At 43.5% G+C, this 18,564-nt stretch overlaps 1 protein-coding gene across 1 annotated transcript; it reads left to right on the forward strand.

The window, feature by feature from the left end:
• Positions 1-579: 579 nt before the first annotated feature.
• Positions 580-16,160, forward strand: LOC139262615 (ferritin heavy chain B-like). The gene is made up of 4 exons (XM_070877770.1): positions 580-681; positions 10,184-10,330; positions 15,566-15,618; positions 16,007-16,160. Exons 1-4 carry the CDS (start codon positions 580-582, stop codon positions 16,158-16,160), a joined length of 456 nt encoding a protein of 151 aa, XP_070733871.1.
• Positions 16,161-18,564: the final 2,404 nt, after the last annotated feature.

Consider the following 18,564-nt stretch of genomic DNA (forward strand, 5'->3'; position numbering starts at 1 on the left):
TCCGCGCGCGGGTATCCCTGGATTGGGAGCACGCGGTGTCTGCCGGTATGCTTGAGGCTTTCCGTCATCGGAGGGCACCAGAGGGAGGGGAGCGCAGCGTGGATACAGGGAAATAATGTAAAATTTTTAGTTTTTTTGTTAGTTTTGTCGTAATGTGGATCTGAAAGTTTATTCCCCCTTATAAAGGGAGCAGTTATGGTTTAAGTGTTTCCGATAGCTGAATTAAACATTCCAATTAATTAGCCCAAAGAATAGAGAATCCAATTAAACCTGTGACTCTGGATATTTGAACTGTGTTTGAGAATAGTTAGGACAATTGAGATCCTCATTGAGATGTCAACCAATGATGCTCATTCTTCAAAGATCTGACTGGCTCTGGGAGTCCATCTCCCTCCTCCCTTTACTTGATTGGTGCTCTGAGAAGATGCAACTTCTGATTGGGTATTGATCACTGTCACTCATCATCAAGAATGCCACACCCTGGATTATCCCTCAGTATAAATATAGGTGTTTGATATTAGTGAAATGTTACCTTTGTATTTCTACAAAGTTTTTACTTTGGAAAAATAAAATATTAAGATGGTTTTTCAAGTGTGTCAAAATTACCACCAGGACTGTGAGGATGCTGTCAACAAGCAGATCAACATGGAGCTTTCTTTCTCCTATGTTTATCTCTCTATGGTGAGTTTTGTGTTTTTTGCCACTTTACAATGGAGACTATGTAATGTGAATTTATGAAATCCTGTGCTGTACACAGCTCACCTCTTGCTCTCTTTCTGTCCACCCTGCCTTCCCCCCCCACCCAGCCTTGAATCTATGCAGTGAATTCACTTTTAAAGCTATAATATGATACAATTTATCTTAATTTGTATTTGTTAACAAATTCTCTCTGTTCCTTGTATCATCTGATTATCTTGATTCTTTCTTTTTCCTGGAATCTTGAGCTTGATTAAGTTTATTTGGAATACATTCTGCACACAATGCAAGGAATTCAGAATTAGTATCCTCATTCTAAATCACTGCATGGGCTTTCCTTACCTTGCTGGTTCAATGGGTGGTGACATAAAAATAAATTTAGGCCATTTAGGAGGGAAGTCAGGAAGTATTCTTTCCCGCCAGTGTGGTGGAAATCGGAAACACTTTTTCTCCCAGCCATCCCTCACCTCCACAGGGGGAGGATGGGAGGAAAGTGTTACAAATGTTTCTGCTTCCCTCCTGTTCCTAGTGTTTCTAACCTCTTAATTTTAAGTACCAGATTGTATCCTTTTTTTCCTCGAACTTTTAGCACCAATAAAGCAAAGAAAGTTCATCAATTGTCTGCACTGTGGACTCTACCTTAACCCCGTGATCTTCAACAAGCACTTCAAATTCTGAGGGGTTCTCATAAAACTTTTTTTTTTTCTGTGGTCTCTGCTTCTCCGCTACTGTGCCAAATTAATGCTGCTTGTGGTAATTTTAGTTCCTTGGCATGATTGTAGCCAGTATGTTGGCATGAATGTTGTCTCAGCAGAATCACTCAACACTGTCGGTTCCCATGCCAATGCGGCCTTTATTTTGGCATGCGGGGAGGAAGCCTCAGGACTGGATCCAGGCAATTCTCTCTGATGAACAAAGAAACTCAGCGATATTTGTTTTACAATAGTTTTTTACAGTTACTCAGCCCACTTCGGCTGTTCACAATCCAATCATAACGATTATAGATTACACTTCGGTTTCTTTAACCCAATAAAATTCCCCATATACCTCAGGGGCTGTATGTTCGGTTTTGTCAGCTCGGGCTGATTAATGACCTCGTTTATGTGAGGCAGGTTCTCCCCTTATCTCTGTTCCTCGTGGCTCGGCTGTGTGAAGTCACTGATTTATACCAGTGTACTATAATGGTTCGTTATAATTATCTTGTATCCAAGGCATTCCTGGTAGTGGGCCTCACATGGTCATTGCTCAGTCATTGCTCGAGTTCATTACTTGACTAATTGAGTACCCATCATGCCTGGACAGCCATTTTGTGTGTCCACTTTAAACTTGAGTTTAGATATATTCAGCAGGTGCCTAATGCCTAGTGTTTTGATATATTCAGCAGGTGCCTAATGCCGACAACAATTCTCCCCCCCCACCCCCCCCCCTTCGGTAAAGGGACTAGTCCTAGTCCCCCTTTAACCGACCGTCCTACTTTTATTAGATTTTGTGCACGGCCTGGTACTCCCTGCCTCAATGTGCTGGCGAGTCATGTGGTTTCAGGAGTCCCGGTTGCTTAAATCAAATTAACAAAGGCCAAATCCTCCTGCCCCTTTATTAGACAGGCTTGTTTAGTATTTGGGGACCGGTCATGGGTCCCTCTTCGTCGTGCTGGGTGCCTGCATGCCTGGCAGGCCATTCTGCCCCATGTTACTACTAAGATCAATTGTATCCCGACCGGTATGTGTGAAATTATTTGAATCCAAGGATGGATGTTCACATTTATTCCCCACTCCCAGACCTTTCTCCACCAACTCTGACTTTGTAAGTCTACTTCGATATCTTCTTTCAGTACTTTGATTTTAGTTTGCAGTTGGTGGTAGAGCTTTACGGATTGACCCACCCTGAGTGTCAATTCTCGCAATACTTCGGTTCGATGTGGGATCGGGACCTGCTCTGACTCGTCATAATCCTGCAAACGATCGTGGAGCTGATCGGTTACATAAATAACTTCAGGCTTCCAGTGCCTAACCTGGGTGATATGCGCTTGCCCGATTGTGACAAGTCGTAGTGGTGCAAAGCAAATGTTAGGCTGTGGTATCGGGCACTGCAGGTCATTATACCGGTATGAACGCTCTGTGGTAGAGACGCAGTATCTTCCCTTCCCTCTGTAACCTACCCTCGCGAAGTGCCTGTGTGCGGGCACTATTTCTAGTACACACCTGTCGGTTCGGTTAAACCCGCACTCATCTCGCTCACCTCGGCCGACTGGGTGAGGGCATACTGTGATCTCCCCATTTGCTTGCATTCTGTTAGGGAGATCCTGGTTTCTCCTCATCTCAGTCCCAAATGGCTGACCCCTTATCCTGAGACTGACTCCTGGTTCTAGACTCCCCAGCCCGGAGGGGAAACAGCCTCCCAGTATCTAAGCTGAATTATGTATGTTGTATGTCGTTTCGACGAACGGCGGAGGTGCTGGTCAGATAGTAACGTATGGAGACATTTTCCCGTATTACTCCGATATTCTCTAGTTGGTACAGGGGGGACGGCCCTGAGTCTGGCGTGGCGATAGGGATCATCAGGACTATCCCTATCCCAGTATTGCTACCCATCTGGCAATCTGGAATTGCTGGGTGTACTCTGGTCAGTCCCTTCAGAGTACAATTATCCTTTGTCCCCCTCTGCTTAGCCAACTGAGCTAAATGTGAACTGTCTATCCAATCGGGTACTTCCCTGCGTTGGATCTGGTCGAGATTGTGGCGGATCTGTCCCACCATCCACAGACCATAAGCGTGCCAGAGTTGCCCCAGTCTTTGCGTTCCTGTATCTTCTTTTTCTCTATCAATGAGGTGATTGGTTTTGGCGTGAGCTTCCAGGACTGAGATGCCATCCAACTGGATTTCGGCACCCTCCTTTCCTAGGTTGGCTTGGTCTTCCTGGTTTTGCTCCACTCTCTAATAACTTAACCCCTTCATCACCCCTCTAAGCTGTTCCACCCTCTCATTTAACCCTTGTATATCTATCGAGTTTACTACGGAGGCCCCTGTATTGAAACCGGTAGCAACATCATTAACTATTCCCCTCTTTATCCTGGGGGCTGACCCCTGTCCTCGGAATCTACTGGCACCCATTGCATCGGCAGCCTGCTGCATTACAACTTTACTTAATACATTGTACATTTTCCTTGACTGACTGTTCTGTCTAGTATTCCGGCATCTGGATGCCTGAAACATTGATCAGGACAGGCACAATTTCATGTTTAACATTATCATACAACAATTCCCCTTCGTTGTACATTACAATCCTATTTTCTGGTCCCTCAGTAGTTATGTGACAAGGCAGTTCCTCGGGCAATGTAGTGGTTCTTATGGGGCACAGTGTCGGAGGGGGTGAGAAGCATACATGCAATGATATTGCAGCCGCCCCCACCTCGTAGTACCCACGCAGCCCCACTTTCTTTTTGCAGATGCCTGATTGCTGGGACTGTCCCGGAGGTGCGCAAATTATGCCGAAAGTACATTCATCGGGCCCTTTGACATCCCTCTGTTTAATGCAGCTGCTCCTTATACCCATGGAGCACTGTACACATACCCAGTTCTTATTAGGATTCACTTGTAACCATGCATTAAAATAACTCCTGTCCTTGCTCCAGTCCTTGGCTGCTGGGATGCACATTCCATCCATTAAATAAAACAAGACTCCATAGTTCATGTAGTTTATTTCCTGAGTGCGCTGCAATCCGTTGGTATCATCCAGTGTTTGCGTGGGTCTTGAGGTTCCCAGTATCATGAGTCCCCAGAGTCGAAGTCACCACTGCGGTCCCATCTTGGTGAGTGTTTTATCTGAAAATTTTAAACCGATAGCCTGGTTGTCACCAGGTGTTAGGTTCTGGTCTACTTGTGTCGTTGTCACTCTGTGGAATCGGAGGTAAGGATTAGGTTAACCATATTCTTTATAGTCGTACCATCTCTATCACTTCATGTCCCTGTCTGGGCTGCTGTCGGTTTTGCGTATGAGCCTGCTGTTCTCGAGCCTGCACGATGACCCATCTAAATATTATCCAAACTGCAATCAACACCAATGCCACCATTATTCCTCCAAACATCGCTGTCTGCTTTACCGTTAGGTTGGGTTTGTGGACTACACCTACCCACTGTGGGGTACATTGGCTCTATTGCCATAGGTGATGGTGCTATGGCTGTGTACTGCACTATCCATCTAGTCCTGTTTTTTAAAACATCTCTTCCAGCTTGTTTATCTTAGCTTTTAACTCTTGACCAGCTTGTTCCGTTTTATTTTTATTCTGAATATTCCACCATTTCCTCTGTCTGTCAGGTGAGTCTTCTTTCTTTTAAGAAATCCAAATTAATAATGTCTAGTATAAAACAGCTGTCAATGGAAAGGGTTAACTCCTTTACAGGTTTGTAAGAAAGCCTGATGTCATTACGTGACTTCTTGTAATCATCTGAATTTTTTTTTTTTTCCAAGTCTTTGTGCCTTAAACTTGCTTAGAAATTAGGAATCTGTTAAACAGCATAAATCATTAGTAAAGTGGTCATAATAAAAAATCTTCTCATCAAGAAAGACAGCATTTTAGATTAAACTCCAATTTTTTTCTTAACTTCTAATTCAAGTACTTGCCAAATAATTTTTTTTTTAAATTGATTTAAGACAAGACCACACATTTTTAATAGCTATTTTGTTTACTGAAATTCAATTTTGTTTTTTTTTAATTTCTCTCGCAGCACAAAATCTAAACATCTGTGCCAGTTCCATTTTCCTCAAGAATTTAAAAATTCAGTAAGATTCTCCAATTCCCAGTTTTTTTTTCTCTTTCTGTGCTGAGTTCGCAAAGCTTAGATCTTTTCTCCTCGTTCTCTTCAAAACCCTCCTGCTTGTTTAGACTGTTCGGGACTTTTCTTGATAAACACTGTCCATTTTGCAAATCTTTTCAAAGTGCATTGAAACTTTCTCATAATTTAAAATCTTTATCAATGTAGAGTGTCTTTTACCTCCCATTTTTTTATTCTTTTTCTAATTAAACCAATATCGTTTTCACAGCAAACATCAACCAGTATTTAGTTTTGTCTTTCTCCATCACAAACACATTTTTTTTTTCAGCACATATTTAGTCCGTTACATTTTTTTTCAGATCTCCTTTCTTCAAATTAGGTTTTGTATTCTAAACGGAGGGCTCGTGACTTCATAAATTTGTTAATTTAAAATCATTTGTTTACTTTCAAAGTGTCGTCTTTATCTTTTTCTTTTCTCCATGACTAGAATGGAGTCCAGCAATTAGGTTTTGAGGGCTGCTTTTTGTGATCTCAAAATGCTCCAGTTTCAAAATCGTTAAAATGTCTCTGCTAAACTGCTAAAGCTTGCTGTTTTTAACATTTTTCAAAAGTCCCTTTTACACCTTTGCAGATAGCTCGCCACTCGCCCAGGAGTTTGACCTGATCCCTGAAGGTATTTCTAGATTGTTTCCAAACCTTTTAGTTTTATATCTCCTTTTTTCCTTTAAGAGATCAGATTTAATTTAATTTTTTTTGAATCCACCTCAGTATTTTGCTGTGCTTTCTCTGAATATCTCAAAATCCCAATTCAAACTTTGTAATTTCAATCTTTATTTAAAACCTTTTTTTGAGCTAGAAGTTTTTTTTTTTTTATAAAGGCATTCTTTATCTCATTCCTAGACTAAATTTATGTCTTTCAACCCAATGTAATCAATCATTGCATGTTTTCTTTCGACAAGTGAGCGTGTCAAATAAATTATTTTTTTTAAACCACTTGGACCATGTATTTTTTATCTTTTGCTCAACAAACCTATCCTTTGTACATTTCCTAGCTCCGTAAATTATCATCCAAATAAATCCACATCTGTGTTTCTAACTTAAAATGTCTTAAAACTTCCCACATACAGGACAACACAAAGGGTTTAAAAAAAACTTTCACTCTGTTTAGAAAAGTGGGTGGAGTTAAAATAAACAGACACTTGCATTCCTCTTCCAACCAGGCTTTCGGAAACATGAAAACAAAAAAATTCATTCGGCAGTCAAGAAATCACAAGGACTCAACAACATTCATTCACAAGTCTCTCTCCATTCAACAAGCTTATTAATTTTTTTTTTTTGGCAGGCTCTATTCTTGGATCCGTACTTCACTTAAGATAATCACTATCAGGTTTTTTTTATTTCATGCATATTGATTTACTTCCTCTGTTAGTTTTACGTGGGCTCACAGTATCAAAACTACAGCCTTTTCATTTTTATCTTTCTTTTCCTTCTCCCACCATTTCCGCTGGTCTGCTTGCAGGTCCTGAGGATCCCACCCTGCTCTAATCATTTTCTCGATTTTTGTTTCTTTTGTTTTTCTGCCAGGTGGCGGGTAAGGGACCCTTCTGATCCCCACTTGGTTATTTGTTTTATTGGCTATACCTGGGTAGGACTAGAACCATTAGGAATCTACTCTCGGAGGTCTGCTTTCTACCTAGCGTAACTTGTAGTAGACCGTCTCCTGGCTACTCTCAGGTCACAAGTTCTGCTGTTGCACAAACTTATTCAAGTCTTAACGCGTTTAAGCAATTCCCGCAGTGCTCTACGTATCCTTAACGACTACCTACCACCGCTCTGCCCGTTGGTCCGACCCTGTTGACAGGTTTGGATTCCGTTAGCCACTGTACACCGGGGTATATTTCAAATTACACTAATGGGGCCGGAAGATGTCTTTCAGTATCACGATCCCACGGTCCAAGTGTGTTCCCAGCACCTACTTAGTTCCTGGCCATCACGTGGGACTAAAGTCCTCTTAATTCAGGCTCAGGCTAGGTGTTTGAGATATTGGACTGTCTCCTCGTGTTGATCTTCCAGCATCCACCTTCCGCACCGTTATAAAATTTTGTTTAAGGTATACTCACCCGGTTTCTCCAAGAGCACCACTGTTAGCGTGAATGTTTTCTCAGAAGAATCACTCAACACTGAGTCGGTTCCAACGCCAATGCGGCCTTTATTTTTGCATGCGGGAAGGAAGCCTCAGGATTAGATCCAGGCACTTCTCTCCGACGAATAAAGAAACTCATCGATATTTAGGTTTTACAATAGTTCTTTACAGTTACTCAGCCCACCTCGGCTGGACACAATCCAATCATAACTATTATAGATTACATATAGGTTTCTTTAACCCAATAGAATTCCCCATATATCTCAGGAGCTGTCTGTTCGGTTTTGTCAGCTCGGGCTGATTAATTACTTTGTGAGGCAGGATCTCCCCTTATCTCTGTTCCTCGGGGCTCGGCTGTGTGAAGTCACTGATTATACCAGTGTACTATAATGGTTCATTATAATTATCTTGTATCCAAGGCATTCCTGGTAGTGAGCCTCACTAGGTCATTGCTCGGTCAGCCCCAGTTCATTACTTGACTAATTGAGTACCCATCATGCCTGGGCAGCCATTTTATGTGTGGCCACTTTAAATGTATGAGTTTAGATACATTCAGCAGTTGCCTAATGCCTACAACACAGTAAAACTCAGCTAGTTTTTCTCTCTTTTTTTTTTTTTATATACAATATGAATTCTGCACTGTGACTCGATCTCTAGTTTAGGAAGTTGCTTTGACTGCCAATACTGCCCCTCAACTAGCCTGTACAAAATGTATTTGGGTTAATAAAGTAGTATTATTAGAGCATGCTACTGGTGACCAGGGTATAAATCTTGTGGCAACTCCTTCACTAATTTCCAGAGCTACAATGAATATAGGGTGCCAAGATTAAGGTTCCAGTTTTACACATGTTCAATCAAAGCTGAATTGGTGATTATGGAGTGATGCAGCACAGGAGGCCATTCAGCCCATTGTGCCTTGCTGAATGTTGGGTGGAGCGATACAACGGTTTCCATAGCCTGCAAATTTTTCTAAATCACGCAAGAGGATGAGACTGGGGAATTAGTAATGGGCAACATAGAGATGGCAGAAAATCTGAACAAATATCTTGTATCTGTTTTGACAGTAGAGGACAGGAACAACATTCCAATGGTGGATAGTCAAGGGGCTATAGAGGGGAGGTACTTAATGCAATAACAATCACCTGATGAGTTAGGACTCAGTAAGATAATTGGGCTAAAGGCAGATAAATGTTCCTGATGGCTTGCATCCTAGGGACTTTAGAAGTAGTGGCAGGGATTGTGGATGCATTGATTGTAATTTACCAAAATTCCCTGGATTCTGGGGAGGTCCCAGCAGATTGGAAAGCTGCAAATGTAATGCCCCTATTTTTTTTTTTTAAAGTAGGAAATTATAGACCAGTTTGCCTAATATCTGATTGGAAAAATGTTGGCGTCCATTATTAACATAGCAGCAGGGACATTTGGAAAAGCAAAATTTGATCAGGTAGAGTCGGCATGGATTTGTGAAGGGGAAGTGGTGTTTGATATATTTGCTGGCATTCTTTGAGGATGTAACAAACAGGGCTGATGTGAACCAGTGGCTGTGGTGTATTTGGACTTCCAAAAGGCATTTGACAAGGTGCCACAAAATTACTGCACGATGAAAGTTCACAGGCTTTGGGGGTAATATACTAGCATGGATAGAGGATTGGCTAAAGAACTGAGTCGGGATAAATGGTTCATTCTCTGGTTGGCAACCAGTATCTAGTAGGGTGCTGCAGGGATCAGTGCTGGGACCCTAACTATTTACAATCTATATATTTCACTCTGTCCCTCCATCCAAGTCTGTAACGTAGCCTAGTTTGTTGTTCCTCCCAACTTTGTCAGTAATGTGTGAGAACACACATCTGCAAAAGGACATAGGCAGGCTAAGTGAGTGGGCAAAAATTTGACTGTTGGAAAGTGAGGTCATGCACTTTAGCAGAAAAAAAAAATCAGAGCAAATTTTTATTTAAATGGAGCAAGATTGCAAAGTGCCACAGTACAGCAGGAGTGGTGGGGGGTGAGGTGCCTCTATTCAATGGAATTCAGAAGAATGAGGTGATCTTATTGAAATGTATAAGACTGAGGGGGCTTGACTGAGTGGATAGAGAGGATGTTCCCGCTGATCAGGGAGACTACAACTAGAGGCATGATCTTGGAATAAGGGGCTGCCCATATATAACTGAGAAATTTCTTGAGGGTTGTCAATCTGTGGAATTTGCTGCCTGAGCTGTGGAAAGCTGAGACATTGAATAAATTTAAGACTGTAATACAGTTTCTTAAATGCTAAGGGATTATGTGGGGATGAGTCCATGATCAGATCAGCCATAATATTAAATGGCGGAACAGGCTTGGAGTTGTAGGGTCTACTCTTGTTCATATTTCTCATGTTAAGTTGCCCTATGGCTGGAGCTGAAATTATCCAATGTCTTTACCAGGTTAGTTGAGTAGGTGCTAGTTTCCATAACTATACATACAAGTTCAGTGAGACTGAGCCCTTAAAGCAAGAAAAATGAGTGACTTCATGTACAGTGCCCATGATGATTGGTGTGCCATGGAATAATCAACTACTCTTCTGATCCCTCCGCAGTCCTTCTACTTTGACCGGGATGATGTTGCCCTGCGTCACTTTGCTGAGTTCTTCAAGGAGCAGTCACATGAGGAATGTGAGCATGCTGAGAAACTGAAGGAATTCCAGAATCTGCGTGGAGGCCGAATCATCTTGGCAGACATCAAGGTTTGGCTCCATAAACGAGGGGCCTTCTGTTTGGCTCCCCTTAGACTGATTGTTCACAATACATTGTAAAGGAGTTGGTTACAATTTACAGCACAGGAAGCAGCCATTTGGACAAACTGGTCCATGCTGGTGATCAGCTTCAGATGTCGTCCTCCCACCTTGCTTTATCCAGCAACATATCGTTCTATTCCTTTTTCCCTCATGTACTTATTTAGTTTCCCCTCAAATACATTTATGCTATTCACCTCATAAATTTGACACCGGTCGTTGACTCAATGCAGTAATTCAATATTCTAACACATTGGTTCATGGTAACCTAGACTTCTGATTGCAATTTTTTCATCCTCAATTTCCTTCAATACTGTCCTATTTCCAAACCTCTTTTTACTGCTTGTACTATTACATATGTGCCACCAGAGGGCACTGCAGTCAGACTTGCAGGTGACCTGCACAGGTGTGCCAGGCCCAGTATAAAAGGCAGGCCAACAGGTGTGATTCTCACCACTCGAGTTCCATTATGTAAAGTCCTGTCCCCTTAGTACAGATTCTCACAAGGCATGTAGTGAAGTCAAGGTCACTCTGGACCTGCACCTTTATTTCACAGCTCTGGAATGCTGCACTTGCTTGAGACCTGTCCTTGTATAACCTGTCTCTTGCAAGTGCACCCCTGGTGGTAAGGTATGCTGGTGGTTACAGGTCATATCTTATTAGTCATGTATAGTATGTTAGGATACAGTTAGAAATAATAATGTAAGATACATGACATCACCCTCCCCAAGGTCTTATTGTCTTTATAGGTTCAGTCTCTCAGGTGGTCTACACTCTCTCGTGTGGAGCGTCTGAGTTGTGGTTCAGTTGTTTGCCTTGGTGTCTGTTTATCTTTGGGTGTGGTTGCTGGTATCTCACCTTGGCTGTCTGTTGCAATTGCGCTTTCCTCAGGTTGTTCCCTCTGTCCACCAAGTGTGATGCGAGTTCCACATTGTAGTCTGCCTCTGGTTCTGCAGTGTTGTTGGTAAATCTGCTTTTTACTTGGTCTACATGCCTCCGGCAGGTTTTGCCATTGTCCACTTGTACTACCAGTAGCCTGTTTCCTTCCTTGCCCATTACTGTCCCTGCAAGCCATTTGGGACCCCTGTCATAGTTTAGTACAAACACTTTGTCCGCTATCTCATTCCATCTCCCCCTCGAATTTCTGTCATGGTACTCAGTCAGCTTACAGCGCTTTGCCTCAAGAATTTCGTGGATGTCTGGGAGGATTAATGAGAGCCTTGATGAAATGGACTTTAAAAACAACAGTTGCGTGGGGGGATCCCAGTCAGTGAGTGCGGACGAGATCTGTATGCCAGCAGCAGTCGCAACAGGCGACCCTGCAGCATGGGACCTTGGATTTTAAGCATGCCTTATTTAATGATTTGCAATGCTCTCTCCGCCTGGCCGTTGGAGGCCGGCTTGAACGGTGCTGTCTTGACGTGATTTATGCCATGGTCAATTATAAAACCTTGGAATTCTGTGCTGGTGAAGCACAGGCCATTGTCACTGACCAATATGTCAGGGATTCCGTGCATTGCAAACATGGTTGCAAGGCTCTCCACAGTGGTGGAGGTTGTGCTCGAGTTTAAAATGGTGCATTCAATCCACTTTGAAAATGCATCTACAACTACGAGTAACATTTTGCCCATGAATGGGCCCGCATAGTCTACGTGCACCCGTGACCATGGTTTGGTAGGCCAGGGGCTCAGGGAAGCCTCCCTGGGGGCATTGCTGAGTTGGGAATAAATGGTGCACCTTCGGATGCAGAGCTCCAAGTCTGCGTCAATACCAGCCCACCAGACGTGGGATCTGGCTGTAGCATTCAAAACGGTCCCTGGGTGCTCGCGGTGGAGCTCCCGGACAAATGCCTTTCTGCCTCGCAGAGGCAGTCTGCTTGTAGTGATAGCTCATGCATGCACCTGTGAAAGGGTTTTAATTCCTCAGGGCAGGCATCGCAAACCTCTGCCCAGTCACCGGTTAGGACATATCTTTTTACTAAGGATAATGTGGGGTCGCAGGCCATCGAGGCTCTGATTTGGCAAGCCGGCATGAGCAATCCTGTGGATTCAAAGCATTGATTGCCTTGACTATCTCAGTCCTGTTCGTGAGACCCTTCTGTGGTCACCAGGGGTAGCCTGCTGAGCGCGTCGGCACAGTTGTCTGTGCCTTATGGTATAGTCGTAGGACGCCAGTATGAGTGGCCACTGTTGAATTCGCGCTGAGACGTTGGCGTTTATTGCCTTTATCTTGGATAGGAGGGACGTGAGGGGCTTCTGGTCGGTTCCTAACGCGAACTTGAGCCCGAAAAGATATTGGTGCATCTTTTTGACACCGCACATGCACGCGAGCACCTCCTTCTCTACCATTCTGTACCCGTGCTCCACCCGCAAAAGTGACCTGGAGACATAAGCTATGGGTTGTAATTTGCCCGCACTATTGACCTGTTGCAAAACGCACCCAACCCCAATAGATGACGCATCGCATGTGAGAACTAACTTTTTACTTGCGTCAAAGAAAGTCAAAACACTGTTGGAACACAGAAGGTTGTGTGCCTTATTGAGGGCAAGTTCCTGGGCATCCCCCCCCCCCCCCCCCCCCCCCCAGAACCAATCGCACCCCTTCCTGAGTAGCACGTGGAGAGGCTCCAGCAGCGTGCTTAAGTTCTGCATAAAGTTCCCAAAATAATTGAGTAGCCCGAGAAAGGCATGCAGTTCTGAGACATTCTGGGGCCTGGGTGCCAGGCGAATTGCTTCTGTATTGGACTCTGTTGGGCGGATTCCATCAGCAGCCTGATCCTTCTGCCCAAAAATTCAACCTCTGGTGAGAAACAGGCACTTGAATTTCTTGACTCATCTGCCTACCCGATCCAACCGCTTTAATATTTCCTCCATATTACAGAGATGGGAGTCTGTCCCTACCAGTGATTTAATATGTCGTCTTGAAATACAACTGTCCCCGGGATGGACTTGAGCAGACACTCCATGTTGCGCTGGAATATGGCAGCTGCTGACCTGATGCCGAATGGGCATCGATTGTACATGAAAAGGCCTCTGTTGATGGTGGTGAGTAGCTTGGATTCCTCGGTCAATTCTTGTCATATATGCAGATGTGAGGTCTAGTTTTGAGAAGTTTACCTCCAGCCAATGTGGCAAATAAGTCCTCCGCTCTGGGCAGCGGGTACTGGTCCTGTTGGGAGACTCTGTTCATGGTCGATTTGTAGTCCCCACAGATTCGTTATGGATCCATCAGGCTTCATGACTGGGACAATGGGACTTGCCCAGTCACTAAATTCCACAGGTGATAAAATGCCTTCCCGCAGAAGCCTGTCGAGTTCGTGTTCCATCTTTTCCCTCATCACATAGATTACAACTCTGGCCTTGTGATGGACCGGTCTACCATCCTGTGTGATGTAGATTTTGACTTTGGCCCCTTTGAACGTGCCCACACCTGGCTGAAAGTGATGTTCAAATCACTTTATAACTGAGCAGGAGGTCCGTCCCTCTAATGATATGGCATGGACATCATTCCATTTCCAGTTTCGTTTTGCCAGCCAGCTTCTCCCCAGCATTGCAGGGGGGGGGTCCTCCAAGGACAATCCACAGGGGAAGTTGGTTCACTGTCCCTTTGTGTGTGACAGATCATGGCGCTGCCAAGGACTGGTATGATTTCTTTGGTATAGGTCCTTAGCTTGGTGTCGAACCTTGAGTTTTGGTCTTTTTTTAATGCGGCCACAGTTGTTGAAATTGTTGAGTGCCTGTGAGATTGATTCGCTCCTGTATCCAGCTCCATGTTGACAGGTATCCTGTTGAGTAGGACCTTCATTATAGGAGGTGTCCTGTTGTAGGAGCAGCAGCCATTGATCGTGTTGACCCGCTGCACATCAGTGTCCCGGGTACTGTCCCCACCGTCTTCTGGTCTGCTTTCCGACCCATATGATTCGTATATCAGTCGAGCTGTTTTTTTTGCACATGTGGGCCAAATGCCCTATATTTTCACAGTTCCTGCAAACAGCCTGCTGAAATCAACAACCCCTTGACGAGTGCCCACCCTCACCTCCAGCACAGACTGTTTCCATTGTTCCCCAAAGAATGAGCTGTGTCTGGCTGATCTCTTGAGCTTCTCCTCAGTTTGTCGTTGTTTGTTCGCATTGTGGATTGATGAGGTGTGAACAGCTGTTTCTGTGGCCCTTGATGGTTTCTGGTGCCACTGCCTGCTGTCGAGAGCTTGTTCTCCCGGTTTTGTCTGTGGGGGTAGCAGCTTGTTTACTGTTGTGACCTTCTTGTTTTGATATTTCGTTGTAAATCAACCTCGTTTCTTCTTCCCCCTACCAAGAATGTCTGTGCAACCAGTGCTGCTGCCTCTAAGGTCAGGTTCTTGGTCTCGATGAGCTTTCAGAATATGCCTGCATGGCCTATTCCTTCAGTGAAAGTCTCAGCATTTCTCTCCTCAGTTCATCGGAGAACTCACAAACGAGCCAACTTCTGAAGTTCCGCCACGAAGTCGGGTATGCTCTGGCCCACACAGCATCTGTAGTTGGAGAACCTGTGTCTGGCCATGTGCAGGCTGCTCGCTGGCTTCAGGTGGTCTCACCAGTGTGCTCAATTCTTCAAATGACTTGCTTGCTGGTTTCTCGGGTGCCAGCAGATTCTTCATAAAAGCGTATGTTTTCGAGCCACAGCTGGTCAAGAGATGGGCTCTTGTCTGCTTTGTCGTCTCCTAACCAGTCTTTGGTTACAAAGCATTGCTGGAGCCTTTCTGTAAATTCCTCCCAATTGTCTCCAGCATTGTACTTTTCATCTGATCCGTTCGCCATTCTGTGGATTCTGTAATCCCGTAACTTATCACCACTATAGTCCTGTCCCCTCAGTACAGACTAACACGAGGCATGTCATGAAGTCCAGGTCACTCTGGACCTGTACCTTTATTTCACAGCTCTGGAATGCTGCACTTGCCTGAGACCTGTTCTTGTATACCTGTCTCTTGAAAGTGCACCCCTGGTGGTAAGGTATGCTGGTGGTTACAGGTCATCTTATTATTCATGTATAGCATGTTAGGATACAGTTATATATAATGTAAGATACATGACACATAAAATGGACTAAGGTCACTACAGTTAATGTACAATACATTGCCTCGTGGAGTCATTATCAGAGCATCTAAAGACACAAAATACTTGTTTTGTTTTAATCTGACTTTCCTCTTCAGAAACCAGAGCAGGATGAGTGGAGCAATGGTCTGGAGGTCATGCAGAGAGCTCTGTAAATGGAGAAGAATGTGAACCAGAGTCTGTTGGATCTGCACAAACTCTCCACTGGGAGCACTGACCCTCATGTAAGTTCCTAATGCTTCAATGTGGGCTTTTGGGTAAGTTGCTGTCCTTGAACTTAATTTAAAAAGATCTCTGTGCCCAATAGCTTTGTGTTGGTCTATTTTTGGGGGTAGATATTGTAAATTAGTCTGATCCCAGCACCTTTTTGTATAGCAAGTTTTCATCTAAATGATGCAGTAATTACATTGCACCAATTTCAATTGCACCACTTAACTATCCTCAGTCCAAGAGGACTAAAATTCAAACTCTCAAGTAGTAAGCTCCAATGTTCCTTGATATCTGCTACTGGCCATAACTCCTTTCTGTTTCTCCTTCAGTTGTGACTTCCTGGAGACCAACTACTTGGATGAACAAGTGAAGATGATCAAGAAGCTTGGCGATCACATCACCAACCTGAAGAGACTGGGAGTCCCTGAGAGTGGCATGGGAGAGTACCTGTTTGACAAGCACACCCTGGGGGAGAGTGACTGAAGCTTCTGATCAGTACTCATGTTTATACAATGTGTGTGAGACTCTGTCCTACATAGAATGGTGGCTTTGTGCAGGCTGAGACCTGGGCTCTTGATGTGAAATGTAATCAACTGTAAATAAACTGTTCAATATTGAGCTGGGTTTTATCTCCTTGCAATTAGTGGTTGCTTATTTTCCATTTACCATAACTTGTTTGCAGCACAAGTATTGCACTCGGTTATGCAACAATCATACATTGGCCTCCTGTGCTGTAACCACTCAGCCTGTTGAGCCTCTGCTGGCTCTCCAAGAGCACTTCGGCTCATCCTACTCCCTTGCATTTTCCTTCATGGACTTGTTCAATCCTATGATTGAAACTGGCTTCACCACCCCCTCGGGCAGTGCAATCCAGATATTATCCGCTCACTGCATAAAAGTTTATCCTCGTGTCAGCTGTAGTTCTTCTGCCAATTGTCTTAAATTTGTGTCTGCTGGTTCTCGTCCCTGCTGTCAGTGCAAACAGTCCTATAATTTTTCACTTTGCTGGAATAATTTCAATATATTGACATTCCTATTCACAAACATAAATCGGAGCAGTAGTAACCCATTTGGTCATGTGAAGCCTGCACCGCCATTCAATATGATCATTACTGATCCTTTACCACCACCATGTTCATGCTTTTACCCCATAGCCCTTGATGCCTTTTTGTATCAAGATATCTCACATCCTCCTTAAATATATTCAGCAATTGGGCTCCACTGCCTTCTGTAGTCAACAGTTCCCCAGCTTCCCCATCCTGAGTGAAAACATTTCTCATCTCAACGCTAAATTTCCTACCTCGTATCCTGAGCCTGTGACCTTTTATTCTCAACTTCCCAGCCAGGGGGTACTTCCTCCCCACATCCAGTCTCTCCAAACCAGTCCGAATTTTATGATTCATTAAGATCCCCTTTCACTCTTCTGGTGAATACAGGCCTGGTCAAACCATTCTCTCTTCACACGACAATCTTTCCATCCAAGGAATCAGTCTGGTGGAACTTTGCTGCGCTCTTTCTTGGTGAAAGAGACTCAAAACTGTGCACAATACACCAGGTGTCATTTCACCAAGGCCATGTATAATTGTTGTAAGACATCCTTGCTCCTGTACAGTGGGAAAAAATTGAAAATATTACATTTGGTTTCTTCCTCCAAATCTATTTATATGTGACTAGCTGGGGCCTAAGCATTGATCCATGTGGTATCCCACTCGTCACTGCCCACCACCCAGGAAAAGACCTGTTTATTCTGACTTTTTTCAATCAATTAACCAATTTTCAATCCATGGCAGTATATTACCCCCAATCCTATGTGCTTTAATTTTGCTCACTAACCTCTTGTGGGACTTTATCAAAGGCCTTCTGACAATCCAAATACACTATATCCACTTGTTCTCCCTTATCTAATCTCAGTTACATCCTCAAAAAAAAACTCCAGTCGGTTTGTGTCACCAATTTCGTTTCATAAATCCATATTGACTTTGTCTAATCGTGTTGATATTGTCTGTGTCCCTTTATCACATTCTACTAATGTTAGGCTAACCGGGCTGCAGTTACCTGTTTTCTTTCTCCTTCCTTTTTAAAATAGTGGGGTTACATTTGCCACCCTCCATTCTGTGGCAACTGTTCCATAATCTGTAGAAATTTGGAAGATGATAACCAATGCATCCACTATTTCCATGGCTACCACTTTTAGTTCTCTAGGATGCAGATTATCAGGCCCTGGGGATTTATCAGCTTTCAGTCCCATTAGTTTCTCCAGCACTATTTTCTTACTAATAATCATTCCCTTTAATTTCTCTTGCTCACTAGACCTTTAGTTCCCTAGCATTTCTGGGATGTTAATTTGTGTCCTCTTCTGTGAAGACAGAACCAAAGTATTTAATTGTTCTGCCATTTCCTTGTTCCCCATTATAATTTATCCCATTTGTGACTGAAAAGGACCTACATTTGTCTCATTTTTCTTTTTACATAATGGGAGAAATGTTTAGTCGGTTTTTATGATCTTTGCAAGTTTAGTCTCATACACTATTTTCCCCCTCTTAAACAATCTCTTGGTCCTTTTTTGCTGCATACTAAACTGCTCCCAATCCTCAGGATTGCTGCTTGTTCTGGCAACTTTGTATGACTCCTCTTTGGATCTAATATTATCCTTAATTTCTTGTGTAAATCATGGTTGGGCCACTTTTCCTTTTGTGTTTTTGCAGCAGAAAGGAATGTATAATTGTTGCGATTCATGCATTCATTCCTTAAATGTTAGCCATTGACTATCAATCATGCCTTTTAATGAATCTTCCCAATCTATCATAGCCATTCCTCATACCTTTGTTTAGATTTAGGACCTAGTTTTGGATTGGACAACTTCACTTTCAATCTTCATGAAAAATTC

The sequence above is a fragment of the Pristiophorus japonicus genome, chromosome 4 (genome assembly GCF_044704955.1).
Source record: "Pristiophorus japonicus isolate sPriJap1 chromosome 4, sPriJap1.hap1, whole genome shotgun sequence".
Classification (NCBI taxonomy): Eukaryota; Metazoa; Chordata; class Chondrichthyes; family Pristiophoridae; genus Pristiophorus; species Pristiophorus japonicus.

Excerpts from the sequence above, each read along its gene's own strand:
- LOC139262615 (XM_070877770.1), top strand. The coding sequence starts at position 580 with ATGGTTTTTCAAGTGTGTCAAAATTACCACCAGGACTGTGAGGATGCT. Across the intron at positions 10,331-15,565 it reads TCATCTTGGCAGACATCAAG|AAACCAGAGCAGGATGAGTG; the intron begins GTTTGGCTCCAT and ends TTTCCTCTTCAG. Across the intron at positions 15,619-16,006 it reads GAGGTCATGCAGAGAGCTCT|TTGTGACTTCCTGGAGACCA; the intron begins GTAAATGGAGAA and ends TTTCTCCTTCAG.